General features: G+C 43.7%; 1 protein-coding gene across 1 annotated transcript in view; it reads right to left on the reverse strand.

Annotated features, from left to right (window-relative positions):
* Nucleotides 1–4,664: 4,664 nt before the first annotated feature.
* LOC146991321 (voltage-dependent T-type calcium channel subunit alpha-1I-like) overlaps nucleotides 4,665–21,447 on the reverse strand; it is a gene marked incomplete at its 5' end in the record, with an annotated part of 34,268 nt that continues 17,485 nt past the window's right edge. The window contains 15 exons of the mRNA XM_085788854.1: nucleotides 4,665–4,775; nucleotides 5,302–5,460; nucleotides 8,351–8,472; nucleotides 8,738–8,816; nucleotides 8,922–8,980; nucleotides 9,136–9,266; nucleotides 9,359–9,468; nucleotides 11,590–11,733; nucleotides 11,816–12,010; nucleotides 12,166–12,255; nucleotides 16,874–16,999; nucleotides 20,491–20,617; nucleotides 20,745–20,929; nucleotides 21,103–21,171; nucleotides 21,263–21,386. Coding sequence (XP_085644980.1) covers nucleotides 4,665–4,775; nucleotides 5,302–5,460; nucleotides 8,351–8,472; nucleotides 8,738–8,816; nucleotides 8,922–8,980; nucleotides 9,136–9,266; nucleotides 9,359–9,468; nucleotides 11,590–11,733; nucleotides 11,816–12,010; nucleotides 12,166–12,255; nucleotides 16,874–16,999; nucleotides 20,491–20,617; nucleotides 20,745–20,929; nucleotides 21,103–21,171; nucleotides 21,263–21,386 — 1,831 coding nt within the window. The remainder of the gene's footprint in view (nucleotides 4,776–5,301; nucleotides 5,461–8,350; nucleotides 8,473–8,737; nucleotides 8,817–8,921; nucleotides 8,981–9,135; nucleotides 9,267–9,358; nucleotides 9,469–11,589; nucleotides 11,734–11,815; nucleotides 12,011–12,165; nucleotides 12,256–16,873; nucleotides 17,000–20,490; nucleotides 20,618–20,744; nucleotides 20,930–21,102; nucleotides 21,172–21,262; nucleotides 21,387–21,447) is intronic.

Here is a 21,447-nt window from a genome sequence, read left to right on the forward strand (position 1 = left end):
TTTGTCTTTGTATTTTGGGTCATTGTTGGGTCCCTTGTTATGCCCCTCTGGGCCAACAAAGGACTGGGGCTATTCCGACACTTTTTGGTACCGCTATTCCGACACGTCATCTTTTGTTTTTTTGTTTTCTCTCTCTCTTTTTTTCTTTTCAGCATGCCTATCACCGGTTGGATGAGGGAGTGATGTTCTTAATCTCAACAACTAAACTATCAAGTCACACACAAAACTGACACACATGATAAACAAACAGAACTATGGTCTATATGGAGGTTTTAATAGTCGAAATACAGACGTTATGACATCGTAAAAAAAAAGAAGGAGCTTAGGGCCTGGGGCCTCATTAGTCGAAAAGGGTGTAAAACTGCTACTAAATTTTTGCTTAAGGCGAAAAGATGGAAATGGCTACACCCAAAATATTTACACCCTTTTCAGATCTATCAAACTGTGCGTACGCACAACTCTCTGCAATTTCTCTTTGATAAATCACACCGGACCCAAGAATGGTGCGCACGTGAACACACCTCATACTCCGCCCCCTCCGCCTAGACACAACCATATATGGTCAGCACGTGCATATTAATTAGCCATGTGCGCTCTGTTGAGCGGCTACAAAGTGACAACGAAGACAACAGGTGGAGGGCGGGGGAAAGAAGCGGAATTTCTCTGAAAGCGAGATACACAGCGACATCGGGCAGTAAATCAGTCAGAAAAATGATCTTGCATTTTAATAAGCTACAATCAAAACAAAAACCTCCCAAATCTCAACAAAAGGGAGCAGAAAGAAGAATATTCTTATGTAATCTGCCCCTTTATCCCAGAAAATCTTCCAATCCAATCAGGTGAGAGCCCTTCTAGCCAATCAGAGGCGAAAAGGGCGGAACCTTCTGGCAGCGTAGCGGAACCAAGGGGGCAGTTGTCGGTCTGAGAAGTGAAGCTCACTTCCGCGTTCAAAAAACTGCAATCCCCTCCGCTGTCGATGGGGGCTGGTACCAGAAGGGAGCAACTCTCCATAGACCCCCATGTTAAAATAGCCGACTTTACATCCTCAATAAACATGATCAAAGCCTGGTACCATTACGTTTTTTGGTCTCAACCGACAGTTTCTACCCCCGCACACACTCTGAGGGGGGTGAATTTTTTAAAAACTCTACTGTTTTACTATTATTAGGTTTAAAATTCTGGCCAATTAGGGCACAGAAACGTTGAGTGACAGGTCCGGAGACCGCTGCTTCGAGGCCAGTGGGCGGGTTCTTGGCCGGCCAACGGCCGCACCGCTCCAAATATGGCAAGTCAAATCCAACATGGCGCAGTTCAAACCCCCCTAGTAGCGGCACAAACCAGACTCCCCCAAACCAATGGCTGACGTCACGGGTGCTACGTCCATTCTTTTTACAGTCTATGAGCGGAACACGACGCCGGAGGCCAACAGCCGTTAAACACAACAAAAGAAGAACGAAGGCGGAGCACAAGCAGAGAAGCGAGCAGAGCAACAGTTTTTTCGGTAAGTTCATTGACATAAAACATTATGCAACTTTCTGTGTTTTAAAAAGTTATGTTTTTAATTGTCGAGTGGATTTCAAGCTAGCTGCTCACTCAGCTAACATGAAACAGGCCTCTGCAGTGCTTTCTGTCTAATATTCAGATATTTTTGGACTATTGGAGTTTAGACATCCAGACATAAATCAGTGAAGCACTTGTACAGATGAGCTGACATGGAGGTGTCCAGAAAATGCATTTTTTCCCCAAGATAATTTGAAAATTTTAATTGATCTTCATCAAAACAACAATGGTAGCCTAATCTATTGATTAGCTGTTAAAATGTTAACATTCAGTGGATTGTGAATATAAAAATTTGACTCCCAATGCAATGCCTGATTTAGAAATTGTCTGCTTTGTTAATCAACAATGCATTTTCTATTTAAAATCGTGTAATGTTTTTATTTTATCATTATCTGGGACTTTTTGGCCTATGTCTAAATATAACCAAAAAGCAATATATGTCTGTTTCATGACTTAACATTCATGTGATGTGTGTAGTAGGTACGTAGGTGAATTAGATGGTAAAACTTTTAAAAGATAGAAAGAAAAAGGGGAGAGCTCAAGACCTAATATACTCTGTCTACATACTTTATAGCACCTAATTCAGTGGAGGAAACCAGTCCAAGATCTGATACAAGTACACACATAAGTGAGTAGCTGGTGTTTCTCTTGTGTTCCGCAAGACATACAAATGGAAGATGGGAAAAAAATATTACTCATAATAATTTTACTGTTATGCTGTATTATCTCATCACACACTTGTTCCATTATTAAAACAAAGATTCAGTTAATAATTCAACTGGGTCAGTTCAAAAAATTACAGAACCCAAATGAAAAAGAGCTTGAGCAATAAAATTGCAGAGATTTAATAAGGTGGAAACAAACTGACGTTTCAAAGCACAATGCACCTTTTTCAGAGTAAAACTAATTCAGATTTTTATTCTACAGCTAATGCAAGCTCAATTTTTTATTATACAGGTAACATAAGATCAAGGTCTGTACTCTTCTACAGTCCAGCTGTACACTCCTATTCTAACACCGGTGGTCAGACTTCTTCCCAGTAAGTGCACTTTTTCATTTATTTATTTTGGAATTGTGTAATATTCAATTGTGTTTACATATTTGTTTATTATGCTTTGATCATCAACGGGTCTCAATGCCTGTGTAACGCCAACAAATGGAGACACTACAATGACAAGTAAGCATACTACAAAGCTCACTCAATTCCACTCTGGAAACATCAAATCTGTCTGTCCGCAATATGCTATATGCAGAGTACGCTATGTGTGCGTATTTGTTGCATTCTTTCAACATACACAATTACAGGCTGATGAGTTATATGGTAAGCTATGTGTTATTTCAAAATATTGTTGGCATTATTATTATTTATTTACCCTCCATGTTCCCCAACTCCCATTCCTCCTTCTCCGCTGTATGGCGAAAACGTGCTGGGGTCTTGCTGGTGCGCACTGGATTTAGGTTGTAGCACTCTGCGTATTGCTTGGTCTTGGCCACAAGGTCGGCGAGGTGTCATCCTGTTGCAGTGTGTTCAGTCGCTGGCAAAGAAGTTTGGCAGCTTCCATTGATCCAAGGGCTGTGACCCTGGTGCCTTGCAGTGACCGAGCCACGAATTCACATGGAGTAAACATGGAAACACAGGCAAACAAACCAAAGACTGTGTGCGTAGTGGTGCCCTTGTTGAGCAATCCTGCCACTTTGGCACACGTTTCCCCCTTGACAGTCTTGTCACTTTCCAAGGTCGTGAATTAGCACTTACAGACACCTTCCAGTTTTATCCCTTTCTATATTGCTATATATATATATTGCTAGATGATAGATTTTGCATGATCACACACCACCCTTAATTCATTCAAAGCATCACAAACCATTATTTTATCACTCTTTATGATTAGATCTTTCATTGAGTTTCGTGTATTGCCGGCTTTGTTCAGCTTAGCCTTTCGTTCTGCTTGCAACCTTGAAAGTTTATCAGCAAGCGCTTTTTCAGTCTTTCCTTTCCTTTCGTCCGCTTCCGGTTTCCATAGATACGGCAGACGCTGTTTCCGCACTTCCTGGTTTTTTCAGTCACTCCACAGTTCGCAACAACAAACAAAGATCACGCAGTCAATTACATATTTGTTTCGGCTACCAATGCATTGGATTTATGCCCCCCTGATTGTGTGCACACAGGTCAAATGGCCATTATTGTGTAGCGCTACTCATACCTCGGCATCCGTGAGCTGGGCGCCATGCGGTGATCAGCTGATCCGATGCTCCGCTGCCTCGCCTGGCTCCGGTCTCTGCCGTATTGCTGCGGCCGTTCTTCCAGCTGTTGCCGAACTCCACCCGAATCGCTGCAGGCGTCCGTAGCCGAACTCCAGCTCAAGCTAAGACCCAGCTCCTTCACTCGTCCTCCCACGATCACCTCCTCCAGGTTTTCCAGACGCAGCGAAGGCCCACAGGAACCACAACACCGGCTGTTGCTTTCCCAACGTGACTAATATAGTGGCCCTTTGTCACTATCCACGCATGCTGGTGGTTTAAAGGGCTTGTACGCGTGCCAGTGTAGGTGTAGGTGCATGCAGCTGTAGATGCATTAACACAGCAAATGTCCAAACATTGCTTCTCCTTTGGTTGCAGATTTATTAGGCTACACACAGCCGACTCAAAAAATATACTCACTATCACAATAACACACAATACTCTGACCTGCGGCGTTACACACCATGGCACGGTCAAAAACCGTATGGATTCCCCAGCGTGCGCACCTGCGCTGATTAACCCACCTACCTATATAGAATCAAAGCAATGGCCTGAACAGATACCGCCACCTATTGGCACTGTACAACTCTCATTAACAAAGAAAATAACCAATCTGGCTCCTACACTGTTTATCTCCAAACAGCTAAAACAGACAGTGGGAAACTACTGTAATGGCATACTTTACAGAGATCTCACAATATTTGGTTATGTTACATAATACTATAATTATCTGTTTACTGACTATTTTTTCACTCATTGCATTTTGTTAACCTAAAATAATATAGTACCATTTTACAAAGTCGAGGTTTGCAGTGTGCAGCTTTGCTACTAAGACTCAGGTGGAGTTGGGGGGGCTTGTTTTGCTACTGGCCGTCCTCCTGAGACTCTTTGGAGGAGGGGCGGGGCTCAATCCACTGCTGGCCATCCTCATGAGATTGTGGGGAGTGGGGCTCACTTTGCTGCTGGTCGTCCTCCTAAGAGAAACAGGTTTGGTTGGTTTGGGGGAAAAAACTACCATCCATGTAAAACACTGGACTGCACATCATTTTTAAGTGTAAATCTGCTCCTTTGTAAATCTCATCTTAAGTGGGGGGGGGGCTGGTGATAGTATTTTCTCATTTACAGAGTGATAAAAACTCCAAACTCCAAAATCCCCTCTGTAAAAACTATTGACTCTACTATGTCAACAAAATAAAACAAGAATTTTGAAAGTAGCTTTATCCATTGTTCAGATTTCTGTTCTGGAAATGTAAATTACTGCATATTTAATTAGATATTGCCTCATTTACAAATTTAAACATAAAATCTGACAAAACTTGTAATACGAAAATTAATTTTCTTAATGTAAGTAATAAACTTTGGATATGGAAACTTTGATATCTGTTAGTCTAAATTTTTACCCTATTCCCCCACTTGTAGTGTCTCATGTTAAGATCGTATGATGATGAAATCTTGAAACAAAGCTATCGGGGTGACTGTAACCGTGGTGTTTGTCTGTACCTTGTAGCTGTCCTCCAGCGCCTGCATGATGGCCCCCACCACCAGGTTCACCAGCACAAACTGGGCCATCATCACAAAGGTGGTAAAGAAGATGGGAGAGACCCAGGACAGGTAGTTGAGGCAGCTGACGTCACCTGGGCGACACTTCCTCAACGTGTCCTGCAGTCAAACAGAAACACAGAACGAGATTCAGAGAAGCGAAACAAAAAACAACTAAAAACTGTTTACTGACAACTAGGGGTGTAACGGTAGCTATATCTATTTGTCCCGTGCCGTCACGGTATGGGGGTCACTCCAATCTAGGTGGCAGTAATGAGCCTAAAAGCTGCCAGCAACTGTCACAACAGACGAAAAAGAGAACTGATGAGAGTGTGAAGTTAGTGAGGAGAGCTGCCTGCCTCATTTATGTCACTGTGTGGCTTCTCAATGAAACACAACGGCGACGGCTCGCGACCATAGACTCTGTAAAGCAGCTCGCGACAAAGTCCGTTGGCGCTATTTAACGGATGCGCAGTGTGTCGCTAGAAACGCATCAAACACGTTAGCGCATGTTCACCCCGATATGTCGATCATTGGTAGCCTGACAAGCCAGACTATATCATTAACATGTCTAGTCTGGCAACGACCGGTAGACCTCGGCTCAATCCAGGGGGCGGGATGAAGGCTGTCTTTCAAACTGCCTCTGCACGCAATAGGGTAGCGCTACGACCAATCAGAGCAAAGAGCAGGATGACGTTAGCCTGACAAGCCAATTAAAATGTATGCCGTCATCGCGTTAACCCCGCCCAACGACTCTCTAAACAGATAGAGCGCTGTGATTGGTCAACACAAACGGTGTTAGAGACTCAAAAAGTTCCTATGGCTCATTTCTAGACCCACCTACGGAGCAAATAGATTTGCTGCCGCTAGGGTGCAGCTAGATTTCTAGGCTAAATCATTGGCGCAAGGAAAAAGACAAGTGGTGTGCAATAACTTATCCCGCTGCTTTTAAGCCTCTTTTTTTTTTTTTTATAGCTACAACTTTTTTATCAAAAGGATTAATTTTTCAAAAATAATGCATCCACAGAATGTCTAGAGGGGTGCAGAATAAAAGTATTAATTTTACTGAAATTTTTAAAAATAGTATATAAATAATTGTTTAATAAATTTTGGCGGGTCCGAAATATATAAATATTTACATCTGGTTACATTGGCAACGTCGGCATGGAATGATCTCTGTGGCAACAGCATTAGAACTTTAGCTACTGCTGTAACTGGCAACCAGTAAAATGGAAGGTTGGAGCGAGAGCAGGCAGTGTGAGTTCTACACCTACTGGCCAGAAGGAATTAAACTTGTAGCTATCACCTTTAAGTATTTTTTTGGTCTTTTTTCACCTTTATTGGATAGGAGAGTTGAGAGAGACAGGAAATGGGAGGCAGAGAGGTGGGGAATGACATGCAGGATAGGACCGCTCGGCACGGGATTCAAACCGGGGCCGCCTGCAGTGAGGACTATAGCCTCAGCACATTGGGCGGGTGCTTGAAAGGTTCCGGAACATGCGCTTCAACTGGGAGCAGCAAAGTCTGGTAGCTCTGAGTTTTTGAGTTTTTACTCAACATTTGCTTTATTTTTGTTGTGTTTTTTGTTATCTACTGATGGATGCTTCTGTGGGGAGAAGAGATTCTTCAGAGATGAGCTTCTTTCATTGAAAATGGACAAATCTGGAGGACACCACCATCCTGTCCTCAGATGATCTGAAGAGGTGCTTTTGTGGTGGTTGTTGTGCTGCTGCTGGTGCAACGTTAAAGGCTGGGAGGTGGAGATGTCCTATCGGTCCTTTCTTAGGTCAGTCATCATTGGAAATATCAACTCTCTGCCCAACAAGAGTGATGAAGAGCTGGAGATATTGGTGAAGACTCAGAAAGTAGACATTTATTTTATTTTTTGAATCATAACAACACTTGTACATCCCACCCAATGGCAACTGCTTAAGTTCCATTTGAAGTTCTCCATGAAGTTGTTGCTAGGATACAGACTAAACATCCTGAGGCACTAGAGCACTGAAGAAGGAGGAGGCAATTCTGGACGGCCTGGATCATCCACTTCATAGCACCTTGACTGACCAGGAAAGCAGCGGTGGTGGACGGCTCCTCTCTCCTTACTGCAAGATGGAGGAATATAGTAGTGGGGCAGATAAGCAAAATGATTTGGCCCCTCCACCAATGATCCTGATCCATCCAGCGGTCCTGCTCCATCCGACGACCCTGCTCCATCCGGCGGTCCTGCTCCATCCGGCGGTCCTGATCCATCCGGCGGTCCTGATCCATCCGGCGGTCCTGATCCATCCGGCGGTCCTGCTCCATCCGACGGCCCTGCTCCATCCGGCGGCCCTGCTCCATCCGGCGGTCCTGCTCCATCCGGCGGTCCTGCTCCATCTTTCTTTCTTTTTTGTGTCATTGTCATGTGAGCTACAAGATTAATTTGAATTTCCCTCCTAGGGATGAATGAAGTATTCTCTACTCTACTTTACTCTATTCTACCAACTGAGCTAAACACCACCTGCTTTTAAGCCTCTTGACATGAACACAGACAGGACCAGAAACATCACCAAAGTAACTGGCATCTAGTCTAAATTAACTGTGTAAACCAACATTGATGTTTGTTTCTTTTTTTTTTAATATAATAGTTGCCAGTTGACAAGTCAAGTTTTTTTCTTCTAGAATTAATGAATGGCATTATAACACTCCTAATGTACTTGTTTTATTTTATATTCTTTTTTAAAACGTTTATAAGATTTTAGCTTTACATTCAATTAGTGTCTGTTGTACCGAACCCGTACTGAACTGTGACCCCCGAACCGAGGTACGTACCGAACCGTGACTTGTGTGTACCGTTACACCCCTACTGACAACGAGTAGTAGCAAAAATACCATTAGAAACTGAAAAAAGAGCAAGAATATAGAAAAACAATGGTGTTATAAAGTTGTGTGTGTGTGTGTGTGTGTGTGTGTGTGTGTGTGTGTGTGTGTGTGTGTGTGTGTGTGTGTGTGTGTGTGTGTGTATACAGACTTTCATGATCCCGCTCCAGTTGTCTCCGGTACACGCTTGGTAGAGTGTGAGCAGGGCCATGCCAAAGTGCCTGAAGTTGAAGTGTCCATGTAAACCTAGGCAGGGGTGTTCTTTGCTGCACTCTGGTTAACAGACAACACACAGCATGACACACACACACACACACACACACACACGGTAGGATTTGTTCTTCTGCACAGTGAACAATTAAATTCCTTCAGATGTGTGTTGGACTCACAGAATAGTTTGAAATATGCGAACAGCATCAGATTGAGTTTGACTACACTGTGGAAACATGGGATCTGCATGTGTGTGTGGCTGTGTGTGTGTGTGTGTGTGTGTGTGTGTGTGTGTGTGTGTGTGAGAGAGAGAGAGAGAGAGACTGACCTAGGTTGCCAAAGAGCTCCACTCCCAAGACAGCGTAGATGAAGAAGACGAAAAAAAAGAGCACACAAATATTTCCAACCTGGAATCAATAAAAGAAACTGATTAACCAAGTTAATCAAAAAAATGATTAACTCTACACTTACAATCAATCAACTCCACATTGTGTGTGTGTTTGTGTGTTTACCTGCGACAGCGTCATAATGATTGTCCTCAGGAGGAGTTCTATTTTCTTGGCTTTCAGCACTGGAGAGACACAAGAGCTGTTCACACACTCACACACTACACACCTCCAGAATTCATTCAATTTCAACTTGTTCTGTGTGTGTGTGTGTGTGTGTGTGTGTGTGTGTGTGTGTGTGTGTGTGTGTGTGTGTGTGTGTGTGTGTGTGTGTGTGTACCCTGTACTAGTCTTAGTGCTCTGCACACTCTGAGGATGCTGGGACTGAAAAAAGATGCTTTCATGTTCATACTCTTGAGGGAGATACTGACTATGGAAATCAAGGCCACGGCGATGTCCATCAGGTTCCATCTACACAACACACACACACACATTATGGTAACTATACCTAACACATGGAAACGAGCTCAGAAGTTGAGTTCTCACTAATTCTAGCATGTTACAAGGAGGCGGTGTATCTCCTGAGGCCGAAGGCTGTGAGCTTCAGCAGGATCTCCATCACCAAGATGATGGTGAAGACGTAGAAGCTCCTCTCTACCAGCATCTCCACCCACTGACAACACACACAAAGAGCCGTTGCAAGAGTTAAACCTCCTCAGCTTGCAGAATGAATCAGAACATGCCATGAGCATCTCTCTATCTCTCTAACCCTTTTGCCCTTTGCACTTTATGCCCTTTGGTTTGCACTTGATCTGCTTTTTAAACTTGGACGTTTTTATACTGAGATCTGCATTTTAAACTTGGATGTTTTTATACTGAATTGCCTACTTGCTGCACTAATGGAATTATTTTCTAACCTTGTTTATATTTTAAGTTTGTTATTTATATTTACAACTTCTTTTAACATGTTTTTATTTGAGGGACAGCACAGTCTGGGGAGTGTAGTCAGGATTTCATTTCACTGCTTGTTTTATGTGTACACTTTAACTATGCATGTGACAAATAAAGAATCTTGAATCTTGAAAGATAACCAGAGATCACAGTTTAGACTGGACTTCAAAGTTCTGATGCAACAGATTTCAATTTTACTTTGTTAAGTAAAAACTAAACCGAGTTTAAAGGGACAACGAGGAGTTTTGGTTAGCGAAATGTTTCCACACTACATTTCCCATGAGCCTCCGCACACACGGTGAAATTCATGGACCGGCAAAAGACGAAGGAAAGCGAAACATTTGCCAAGAATGTTTTCATTCATCAAGAATTAAAGTCGGAGGTTCGAAGGCGATCAGATAACGTTGTAGTTCCTGCCATAAACGGCGATCCAGCGGCGTTATTCCCATGACCCGCCGTGCAGCGTCCGGGAAACCGAAACTAGGAAATGCTGGACGAGCCGATCACCAATAATAATAACAAAATAACTATAAAGACAAAACGCTATATTTATCGAAAATGGACCCATTAACAAGTAAGAGATCATGCCAGACAAGGTGTCCATTATCAGAAATTAATGGACGACGTGGAGGCGTGAACCGTCCGACGTGAAGCTTCCGCGAAGTCCATTCATTTCTGATAATCGGACACCTCGAAGGGCAAATCCTGCTTATACCATGGTCACTTACGAAATAAATAAATATTAAATCAATTACTTATACTTTAATGTTGTTTTTACCGTTAAAATCATACGTCTTTCACAATAAGCGGCTGAGGGGACTATTTCGTAAGTCTCGTCGCGATAAAAGAAAAAAAAGAGGGACCTGCTGTGACCGCAGCGTGTTGCCATGGTGACTCTGTCACAGCCTGATAGTTGATCAGTGAAGGGAGGTGAGGTGACGGCTCAAATGTTACGTGACACAAAGTTTTTCAGAGGGCCAGTGCACTTCTTACCGGTTGTGTGTTTACAGAGTCCAGTGCCATGACGCGCTGAAAAAAAGTTGTTATGGAGTGCCCGTTGCCCTGGTTACCAACAAGCGTTTGAGCCAGGGCAGTAATATTTAGAACGTAATCAGGCAATTTGACCGGAACATCTTTATGGGTGTCCATTTTCACCTTTTAATGGACACCACACCCCACAGCCAATCAGAATTGAGTATTCACCCAGACCATGGTATAAATGTGGATAACATAGATTCATCCACATTAATATAAGACTTTTTTATAAGCAAAGGCAAACTCCTCGGGGTCTCTTTAAAGACCCCCTCCCATGAAAATCGTGTTTTCCGTGCTTTTCACATGTTCCTGTGGCATTTTTTTTGTGTTAGAGCACATATCAGCAGAAAAGGAAGTGCAAAATTGCATTTCTGAGTTTTTCTGCCTTCAAATTGCTGTGAACCAATGGCAGACGCAAACTGGCAGTTTCAGGGAGACTGGGGTTGACGTGTCACAGCTCCAGGGGAGGGCATAGTGCTACAAGCTCCCGCCCCGCTCTGCATCTGGCTCAGAGGTAGAACAAGTATAGCTCACCTGGTAGAGCAGCATGCACCGTGAGCAAGGGCTACGTTCCAGTCTGGGATCGAATCCCAGTGTGCAGTTTTACACTAAACGCGCTAAATCGGTAATTGTACAATTGTCCAGCTGTCAGCGAGCGGGGGGAGTGCGAGGGAGGTTTAAATTTGTATCTGTCTGAATTTGAAACTGGTTTAGTGCAACAGAATTTCAATGAATTATGTAATAAAAATGCAAGTTTGTTGCAGCCACAGTGCCTGCATATGTGTGTGTGTAAGTGTGTGTGCATTACCGGAGGTTGGCCATAGTGCTGGAGGGCCATGACCAGGGTGTTGATGATGACTATGGTACTGATGGCGTGATCCAGGGCGTTGCTTTTACAAATGGTGTGGATGTACCGACGCAGCGGGGAGTAGTCAGTGTAATACGGCTCCTCCTCAGCCTCTGCAGTCACAAATCACAGTCACCGCTGCACTAACCTCAACAGTTTCATGTCAGTAACACATCACAGGAGCGACTGACTCTCTCTCTCTCTCCTCACCACTGGGTTTGTCTGCCGACACCTGTGCTGCTTCATCCCGTTTCTTCTGCTTCTGCTGACACTCGTGGAAGGTGTCCACCATCACACCGACAAACATGTCGAAGAGGAAGAAGCTCATGACCATGAAGGTGATGAAAAATAGCACCATCCACTCATTGTGGTTCCTCACGGGCTAAATGAAGAAGAAGTAGAAGAAGAAGAGGAGGAAAAGCCATGCGAAAATCATGAGACTGATTTGTTTCTAAGGCTCAGTATAATGTGGCGTGAGCATCAGGCATGTCTTCTCCAGCCTTTCATCACCACTTCGTCAGAAAAAACACACAGTACCCGTTGATCCACCCCCACAGCGTCCAGCCCGTCGTACATGACAGCAACCCAGCCGTCCTTGGAGTACATTACAAACAGGGTCAGCAGAGCCTGGACAGGAAAAAACAGACAGACCAATAATGTTTAGTCAACATGGGGATCTAGCAGTTCACAAATTCATATGATGGCTTGTAACACCGCATTATGTAATAATGTAATACATTTTCACGTCATTATGTAATAACGCCGCATTTTGTAATAAAAATCTTGAATGCAATATGTAATAAATGTTGCCACATTTTGTAATAAGTTGTTACATTTTGCATCAGTTATTACAAATTGCGGGTGTTGCACTTTTTTATGAAGAAAATTTAATAATTTGGTGCATTATGTAATAAACCACCAAAATGGATGTCTTAATTAGAAAAAAAAACATTATGACCATCAGAGCAACACTGACTTTAAGCATACCAGCATGGATCATAAATATGAATTCATTTCTAAAGCCAGTAGGATGGTCAAAACTTAATCAAATATAACTTTATTCATTAGAATAGGCTACATCCCTTGTGTAACAGCTTTCATTCTCATTAAAGCTTTTTTCTCTCCTCCTTTTCTCACCAGCAGCACAAGGAGAGCAGGGCATCAAACATAACAACGTCAAAGGTTTTGTGCTTAACGTCAACCAACGATGCCCCTTGCGCTCCACACTCACACATACCGGTACACACAATTCCACAGACTAGAACAAGAGGAACAATCATACTACACAAATCAATTAGGAGTAGGGATGCACATGATTAACCGTTAACTGATAACAAGAATTTTGACCGATTAAGGTTTTTTTTTTCTTGGATTATGCACTGTTGGCTCATGTCATACCTGCTCTACTAAGGATGTGGCTGTCTTGAAAAATCAACCAAAACCCGGCCATAGCAGCGTATTTCAGTTTGTGCGAATCAGGGGATTTTACAGTCATCTTGAAATTTAAAGTGGTCAACTTGTCGGTTGGCCGATGGAGTCAACTCACTCCAATTTTCATGCCCGTATCACCACAGTAACTTCATATATACATGTGCCATCAAAACGGCTGAATTTATGCAGATTTATGCAAATTTATGCACATTTGCTCATGTTAACAAAGAATTTCAAAAAACTTGTAATACATTTTTTGTTTGTCTTAATGTAAGTAATCAACTCAGTAATTTTCATGGAGATATCTAAAGGTTAAAAATGTTACCCTATTCATGTGAAAAAAATGTTATACCGTAGATGACCAAATAATCGCCCGCGTGCAAATACGCGCCTGTGCTCTAACAGCCGCCGGGGTCCGAGCTCATTTGGCATAATAAACGCCGGTTCAATTAAACGCCCGGGCGATTAAGTGTTTACCAGTCTTGCACAGAAAAAAAAAGTTTTTTTCAACAGCGACTCCTACCTCTGTCAGTCAGCCCCTCCTCCCGCTCTCTCTCTCTCGCATGCAGGCGGACACACACAGACACAGACACACAAACACAGGTGCGCTAGCGGGACAGGTTGCGCTGGACGACAAAGACAAATAGATAAATGCGCTAATGTACAGTGCTGAAATGACCGCGATCGACCCCCCACCTTCCCTCCTCCCGCTATCGTTCATAACACTGATCTGATTGGCTGCTCTGATCAGCTCCCTGTGTCGCCGTAACACAGACAAACTGTCTTTGTATTTATTGTCTGATGTCAATAAACATGTGTCGGGGAAAAAAGTAGTTTTGTTCCAGTGGTCCTATGGTGAAATCCTTGTTCTTTGCATGATGGTCTGGTGCTGCTCATTGCAAAAATAAATTGTAGCCTGTTGCAAATACACGCCTGGTTCTTATAAACGCCTGGGGTCCAAGTCGATTTAGCATATTAAACGCCCGGGCTACTAAATGGTCATCTACGGTATGCGTATAAATGGGATATGTTTGGGTGTTTTTCTAAACTTTCCCCTAATGGGATTCTTCAGGGCTTTTTTTCCCTCATTCAGGACATGTTGAGGATACAAAATCAGTTGAGTTTGCTTCTGTTGCAATTTGTTTAACCTTTTCTCATAAAATGACTGGACTATTTGGGGAAGGGGTACATATGCAAGAAAAATGGGTGAAACCACAACCCATGTTGCCTGGGCAAACTTTTCCATCAATCTTCCTCCTGCCTCTTGAGTCTTGGAACATGTATGCTGTTACACAACTTAGTATATGTAACAGTTGTGTTAATACACCGTTGTTACTCTTTGATTCAGTGGAATGAGCACATTAAAATAAAGTGTACCTGCTGGGATACCTCAGTTCTTACACATTAACTGCAATAATCAGTGTCTTCGATAGTGTACCACGTGTGCTGTTACACAACTTAGTATATGTAACGATTGTGTTAGTACACACTTGTTTCTCTTTGATACAGTGAAATAAGCACATTAAAATAAAGTGTACCTGGGTTGGGATACCTCAACTCTTATAAATTAACTGCAATAACCAGTGTCTTTGTACTACTGTCTTTGAGGGTTAAAAAAGTTAAAATGTTAAGTTAAAGTTCATGAGTTGATAATTAAGCAGGTTTAAAAAGTATAGGGCTTTGGTTCAAAGAAACCACGTCCGAGTGAGTGGTCTTCTCTTTGGTTCAGAGAAACCGCGTCGAAGTGAGCGCTCGGCTCGTCAAGTCCAGCTATGTTGTGTTTTTTCTGTTGCATGCTCACTTCTCATGCTCGGGTGTAAAAGTGAGCACAGACGGCTAAACAGACTGCTAAATAATATTGTTGGACGCTTTTGCCTTGGGGAATGTCTATCTGTGAGTAGAATATGTCAATAGTGTTACATGATTGTGTATTTTTGTAATTAAGACATGATTAGTTATGTTTTCGGTAAATATACCTTGCTAGCTTTCAGTCTATGCTAACTCTTTTCATTTTGTTAATCTGGATGCTAATTGAAGTGTATTCATGCAATGCTACTGTAAGTACTGTAAGTAAATTGTGTTTCTGTGATCATTTCAGTTTTATGGAGGAGAAATAGAGGACTCCATTAAAAGACAGGAAAAGATCAAGCCTTGTGGTTTTTTGGGGAGTTTCTATACGTTTCATTGACTGACTGTGTAGCTTTGCATCGGCCCACGCACTGCCAGGGCAGTGCAGTCTTCTTTTTCCCTATGAGCTACATGTGGTGAGCTTGAACAACAGGGCTATGTGTCAATTTACAGTGAAATTACTCATTAAGTCACTTGCCTATTTTTCAATTTATGTTCGATGCAGTTTGATGCAGGCAAATTGCTGCACAGCATAACACAAGTTCGGCAGATGTGGTACTGACAATATTGTTCAAAATGCACAATAAAGGAACACTGAAATGCATTTTTTTGAGTGTGTGTTTTATGCATACAGATTGCTGATGATGTTTTCAGTTCCATATGAATTGAGTTATCCAGCATTTTCTCATTTTCTGAAAAAATGCTATTCTAGTTATTGGTTTATATGTAAAAAATACTCGAGTACCAAGGTCAACACCAACTCTTAGAGTTTCTGCATGATGTAACATGTAAGTATGTAGCAGGTACACTTTATTTTAATGTGCTTATTCCACTGTATCAAAGAGTAACAAGTGTGTACTAACACAATCGTTACATATACTAAGTTGTGTAACAGCACACGTGGTACACTATCGAAGACACTGATTATTGCAGTTAATGTGTAAGAACTGAGGTATCCTAGCAGGTACACTTTATTTTAATGTGCTCATTCCACTGTATCAAAGAGTAACAAAGGTGTACTAACACAATCGTTACATAGACTATGTTGTGTAACAGCACACGTGGTACACTATCGAAGACACTGATTATTGCAGTTAATGTGTAAGAACTGAGGTATCCTAGCAGGTACACTTTATTTTAATGTGCTCATTCCACTGTATCAAAGAGTAACAAAGGTGTACTAACAGAACTGTTACATAGACTAAGTTGTGAAACAGCATAAGTGGTACAAGACCGAAGACACTGGTTATCGCAGTTAATTTATAAGAGTTGAGGTATCCCGACCCAGGTACACTTTATTTTAATGTGCTTATTTCACTGTATCAAAGAGTAACAAGTGTGTACTAACACAACTGTTACATATACTAAGTTGTGTAACAGCACACGTGGTACACTATCGAAGACACTGGTTATTGCAGTTAATGTGTAAGAACTGAGGTACCTCAGCAGGTACACTTTATTTTAATGTGCTCATTCCACTGTATCAAAGAGTAACAACGGTGTATTAACACAACTGTTACATATACTAAGTTGTGTAACAGCATACATGTTCCAAGACTCAAGAGGCAGGAGGAAGATTGATGGAAAAGTTTGCCCAGGCAACATGGGTTGTGGTTTCACCCATTTTTCTTGCATATGTACCCCTTCCCCAAAGAGAGAGGCCACTTTGACAAAGTATTGTAACAAGCATTTCTTATTACAAGTGTAACAAGGACCTGTAAGTACACTAAAATACACTATGTAATTACAATGTAAGTAATGTGGCAGATTATTACAAAATGCGGCGTTATAACATAAAGACATGAAAATATATTACATTATTACATAATGCGGAATTATTACATAATGCAGTGTTACATGGCTGAATATGTCACCCATCAAGGTTTTGTTTATTTGCATCTGGATCCACATCTGCCGATTGGTTTGGAACATTTGACCTGTTTTGAGTGTATATTGTGTACGTCACCTGAGGCAGATTGTCAAAGTTGTACGTCTTTCTCTCCCAGCGGTAGCTGGCTGACAGGCAGTCACTCTTGTTGGTGATGTTACTAATGTCCTCCCCCACACAGTCGTAGAACATCCCTTTGAACAGCTACAGACAGAGCAGAGACAGTTACTGTTTGTCAGCTGCATTAAAGTGAGACAGTTATGACATCCTCAATGGACAAAGGTCACTTTAAAGGGGAATTGCTGTTTTTTACAATCTGGACCTTATTTCTAGTATAAAATATGATTATTTACTGACCCAGATAACTTTGGTGTCATTACAAGTCGTTCCGACGAAATCAGATCCAGCTGAGAGCCGCGTATCCGTATAGTGAGAGTCTATAGGGCACCGGAATGCAGCCTCTAAATAACACATTATCTGCTGCAAAACTTGTTCATTTCACCAATATTTTGTTATGATACGCTAGTGCTATTCCCCTCTGAGTCCGAGGTTAACTGTTATCAACATCCGGGGTCTGTAGGTTGACCTGCTAACCTCTGACCTGGATGATATCATCTCCGTGTCTTAACTGTCTTAACAACAGATCCTGGGTCGGTCAGGAGCATTGCAAAAAATTGCAGCTTTTGCGATCACATGATCGTGTTGTCTAAAATCACAATTTCGATCAGAAAACAATAAATCGTTCAGCCCTACTTACCGCCACATACTCTGGACTGGAGTGTGGGGCAGTAGAGAGAATAGAATAGAATATACTTTACTGTCATCATACAATGCATGACGAAATTTACAGCAACCCATGGACGGCCCTTTAATAAATAAAAACAAGAAGGTACTAAAATGTACCCTAAATATCTAGTCACACATAAAACATCAGAAGCACTCCTATATTGCAATTCCGGCTACAGTAACCCCAGAATTAGCTTTGTGTGAGACCTTGTGCTCAATGCGACCCATGAGAAACAGATGGATTGAGTGACAGGTTCAGGGTTCTGACAGCCGCAGAGATTGTCCGAGCTCTGCTCAGGCACCGGTAGCTGGCTATATCCTCCAAGCTGGGCAGAGAGCAGCCGATGATCTTTTCTGCAGTCCTGGTTACCCTCTGCAGAGCCCTCTTGCCTGCAGCACCCGTAGGAAGTGGAGTCTCTGCTGCGCCTTCTTAATCTGTGCCGATGTGTTGGTCGTCCAGCTGAGGTCATCCTGGATGTATACCCCCAGGAACTTAAAGGAGGCCACTCTCTCCACACCCTCCCCGTTGATGGTAAGTGGGGCATGGTCCCCTCTCCTCCTCCTGAAATCCATGACCATCTCCTTGGTCTTGGTGCTGTTTAGCACCAGGTTGTTTCTGGTGCACCACTCCGCCAGTGTCCCGATCTCCTGCCTGTAGGCTGACCCGTCACCTCCCGTGATCAGCCGTGTCGTCAGCGAACTTGATGATGGAATTTGTGGGGTGTTTCAGAGTACAGTCCGAGGTGTAAAGGGTGTACAGGAGGGGGCTCAGCACGCAGCCCTGGGGGGAGCCAGTGCTGAGCGACAGAGTGGATGAGTGGACCTGATCCACCGTGACAACCTGCGGCCGGTTGGTCAGGAAGCTCTTAATCCAGGAGCAGATGAGGGGGGAGAAGTTAAGGCCTGCCAGCTTCTCCACCAGGATGTCAGGAACAATGGTGTTGAAAGCCGAGCTGTAGTCAACAAACAACAGCCTGACGTAGGTTCCTGGGAGCTCCAGGTGTTTCAGAGCTGTGTGGAGAACTGTTGGCACGGCGTCCTCAGTCGACCGGTTTGCCCTGTAGGTCGCTGCTGGGGGACTGGAGAAGATTGAGGTCTGGAAGTCTCAAACTGGGCGAAGAAGTGGTTGAGTTCTTCTGCAAGTGAAATGTCCATGCCGCCAGCTGCCACTGCTGATGAGGAGCCTTTGTAGTTAGTCAGGTGCTGGATCCCTTGCCACACCCGCCTAGTGTCGTTGTCCTCTAGGTGCGACTCCACCTTCTTCCTATACTCCCCTTTGGTGCTTTAATCCCTTGCCTGAGGTCAGATCTTGCAGCACTGTACAGAGCACTGTCACCTGTCCTGGCCTTCAGGAGTGCCATAAAAGCAGGGGTCATCCATGGTTTTTGGTTCGGATAGACCCGGACCTGCTTGGTCACAGTGACAGTGTCTTTACAGTGCTTGATGTAACAAAGGACAGTGTCCGTGCGTTCCTGGAGCTCCTGGTGTTCGAATATGTTCCAGTCTGTGTTTTGGAAACAGTCCTGCAGCTGGTCAAGAGCTCCCTTAGGCCAGACTTTGATAGACTTTGTCACCGGCTTGGTTTTCTTCCAGAGGGGAATGTAGGCAGGGACGAGGAGCAGGGAGAGGTGGTCAGACATGCCAAGATGGGGAAGGGGAACAGTCTTATATGCCTGTTTCCAGTTGGAGTAGACCAGGTCTAGAGTGTTCTCTCCTCTGGTGGGATAATTCACATACTGAACAAATCTTGGTAGCACCGACTTCAGGCAGGCTCTGTTAAAGTCCCCAGCAACAACAAAGAAACCATCTGGGTGGTCACGCATCTGTTTAGTAATGGCATCATACAGTAGCGAGAGGGCTATGCTAGTGTTAGCATCCGGAGGGATGTAAACAGCTGTAATGATAGCCACCGTTAGCTCTCTGGGAAGGTAAAAGGGTCTACACACAACAGAGATGGCCTCCAAGTCTGGGCAACAGTGTGTGAAAACAACTCTACTGTTTGTGCACCAGTCGGTGTGTGTGTAGATGCAGAGTCCCCCTCCTTTACACTTACCGGAGTCTGTGTTTCTGTCCTGACGATGCAGGCTGCGGTCCGGTAGCTGAACAGCGGTGTCGGGGATGAGCGGATGTAGCCATGATTCTGAGATTATAATCACACAGCAGTCCCGAATTGTGTTGTTACTTGCCAGCAGCAACTTCAGTTTGTCTGTCTTGTGGATGATGGACCTGGCGTTGGTCAGGAAAATGCTCGGAATTGGTGGTCTGTGCGGCCACCGCGCTAGCCTGGCTAGCAGGCCCCCTCTGCATCCCCGCTTCTGTTTGCGATGCCTCCACTGGCGGCGCCTCCTCGCCGGCCCGACCACAAGCCATGGAGAGCCAGATGTTCTGGCTATATCCTCAGGGATCTTGTGCGACCGCTGGAAACCGCTTGTAATCTCCGTCCGACTTGAGAAACCCAGAGCCCACAGTTCGGATTGTGTGTAGGAGAGTGTCTCCACTCACACAGTCGCATTCATACAAAAACAGCCACACCGCAGAAAATACGAGGTAACGAGATAACAGGGAGCGCAGAGCCGCTGCGTCCGTGCGCGCCGCCATCTTTGAGAAACTTTGAGAATTTCAAGTTTTGTATTTCTTACAATCTCTTTTTCTAGAGGACCGGTATGCTTTCGCCTTGATAGTCGTAGTGTCGTAGTATTTTGATCTGGAGGATATCGCACAGATATTGGTCCAAAAAGAGTCACTGACATGCACCGGTGTATTTCTCCCCGTGTTGACACACTGTCGGTGTCAAGAAGCTTGACGGGCTAGCAAGGTCAATTGTGGGTTTTTCTTTCTTTAACAAAAGGGTCCCAACAATTTTGTCCACATCCGTATCTGTGTGTTTATGCGTGTGTCTGTGTGTGTACCTGCACTCCCAGGACACCGTAGAAAAAGAAAAAGGTGCAGCAAATGAGGGCGATGTTCCCAAGTGGTTTGAAGGAGGCCATCAGAGCCTCCACGGCCAGTCTCAGTTTCGGGGCTCGCTTGATCAACCTGGAACGCACAAACAGACGGATATTTGTTAAAGCCAGCACACACGCACAACTGAACACACACTAGAGCAGGAAATCAGACTGAATCTCCACACAGACTGAGCGCGTAACATAAATAGATGATGCACCTCAGAGGGCGGAAGGCTCTCAGCAGACGGAACACCTTGAAGATTCCCAGACTGTTGGTTTTACTGCGGGTGGCCAGAGGGACGATGATGCCGACCAAGGACAAGATCACCAACGTGCCGTCCATGGTGTTCCAGGCCGAGTGGCAGTAGCTCTCCTTCCCGTACAGCAGGCCAAGTGCTACAACCTGGTGTGAAAGTAACACATTGACGCACTTAAAACTAAAACATTATTTTTGAAGAATATGAATGAAAATCAGCTTGAAATGAGATTAATTAAGACAATCTAAAATGATAAAAACCAAAGGAGACCGATCTGACGTCAGCTGGGGTCAGAAAAGTCATTCAAACTGGTGTTCACCTTGAAAATCATCTCCACTAGGAAGACGGCAGTGAAGACGTAGTTGGATGTTTTTAGGATCCAGCGCTCCTGGAGGGAAGAGGAGATTCATTATGATATACTCATGTGTGTTTGAGTGGATGCGCACACACACAGGTCAGGCATGTTATGTGTGTCTCACCGTGCCTGCTGGGTCTATCCCGGGCCTCTCCATGGTGATGGTGACACAACTCAGGAGGATGAAGAACAGGATGACAAAGTCAAACATCTTGTGGGAGACCAGACGTTGGCACAGGACACGGAACCTAAACACAAACATAAACACATGGGAGGTTTCTTGATCTGAAGTAAGAGTGTTGAGCACAT

This window comes from Trachurus japonicus, chromosome 1 (genome assembly GCF_045865225.1).
Source record: "Trachurus japonicus isolate A0001 chromosome 1, Traja_1.0".
NCBI classification, from domain to species: Eukaryota; Metazoa; Chordata; class Actinopteri; order Carangiformes; family Carangidae; genus Trachurus; species Trachurus japonicus.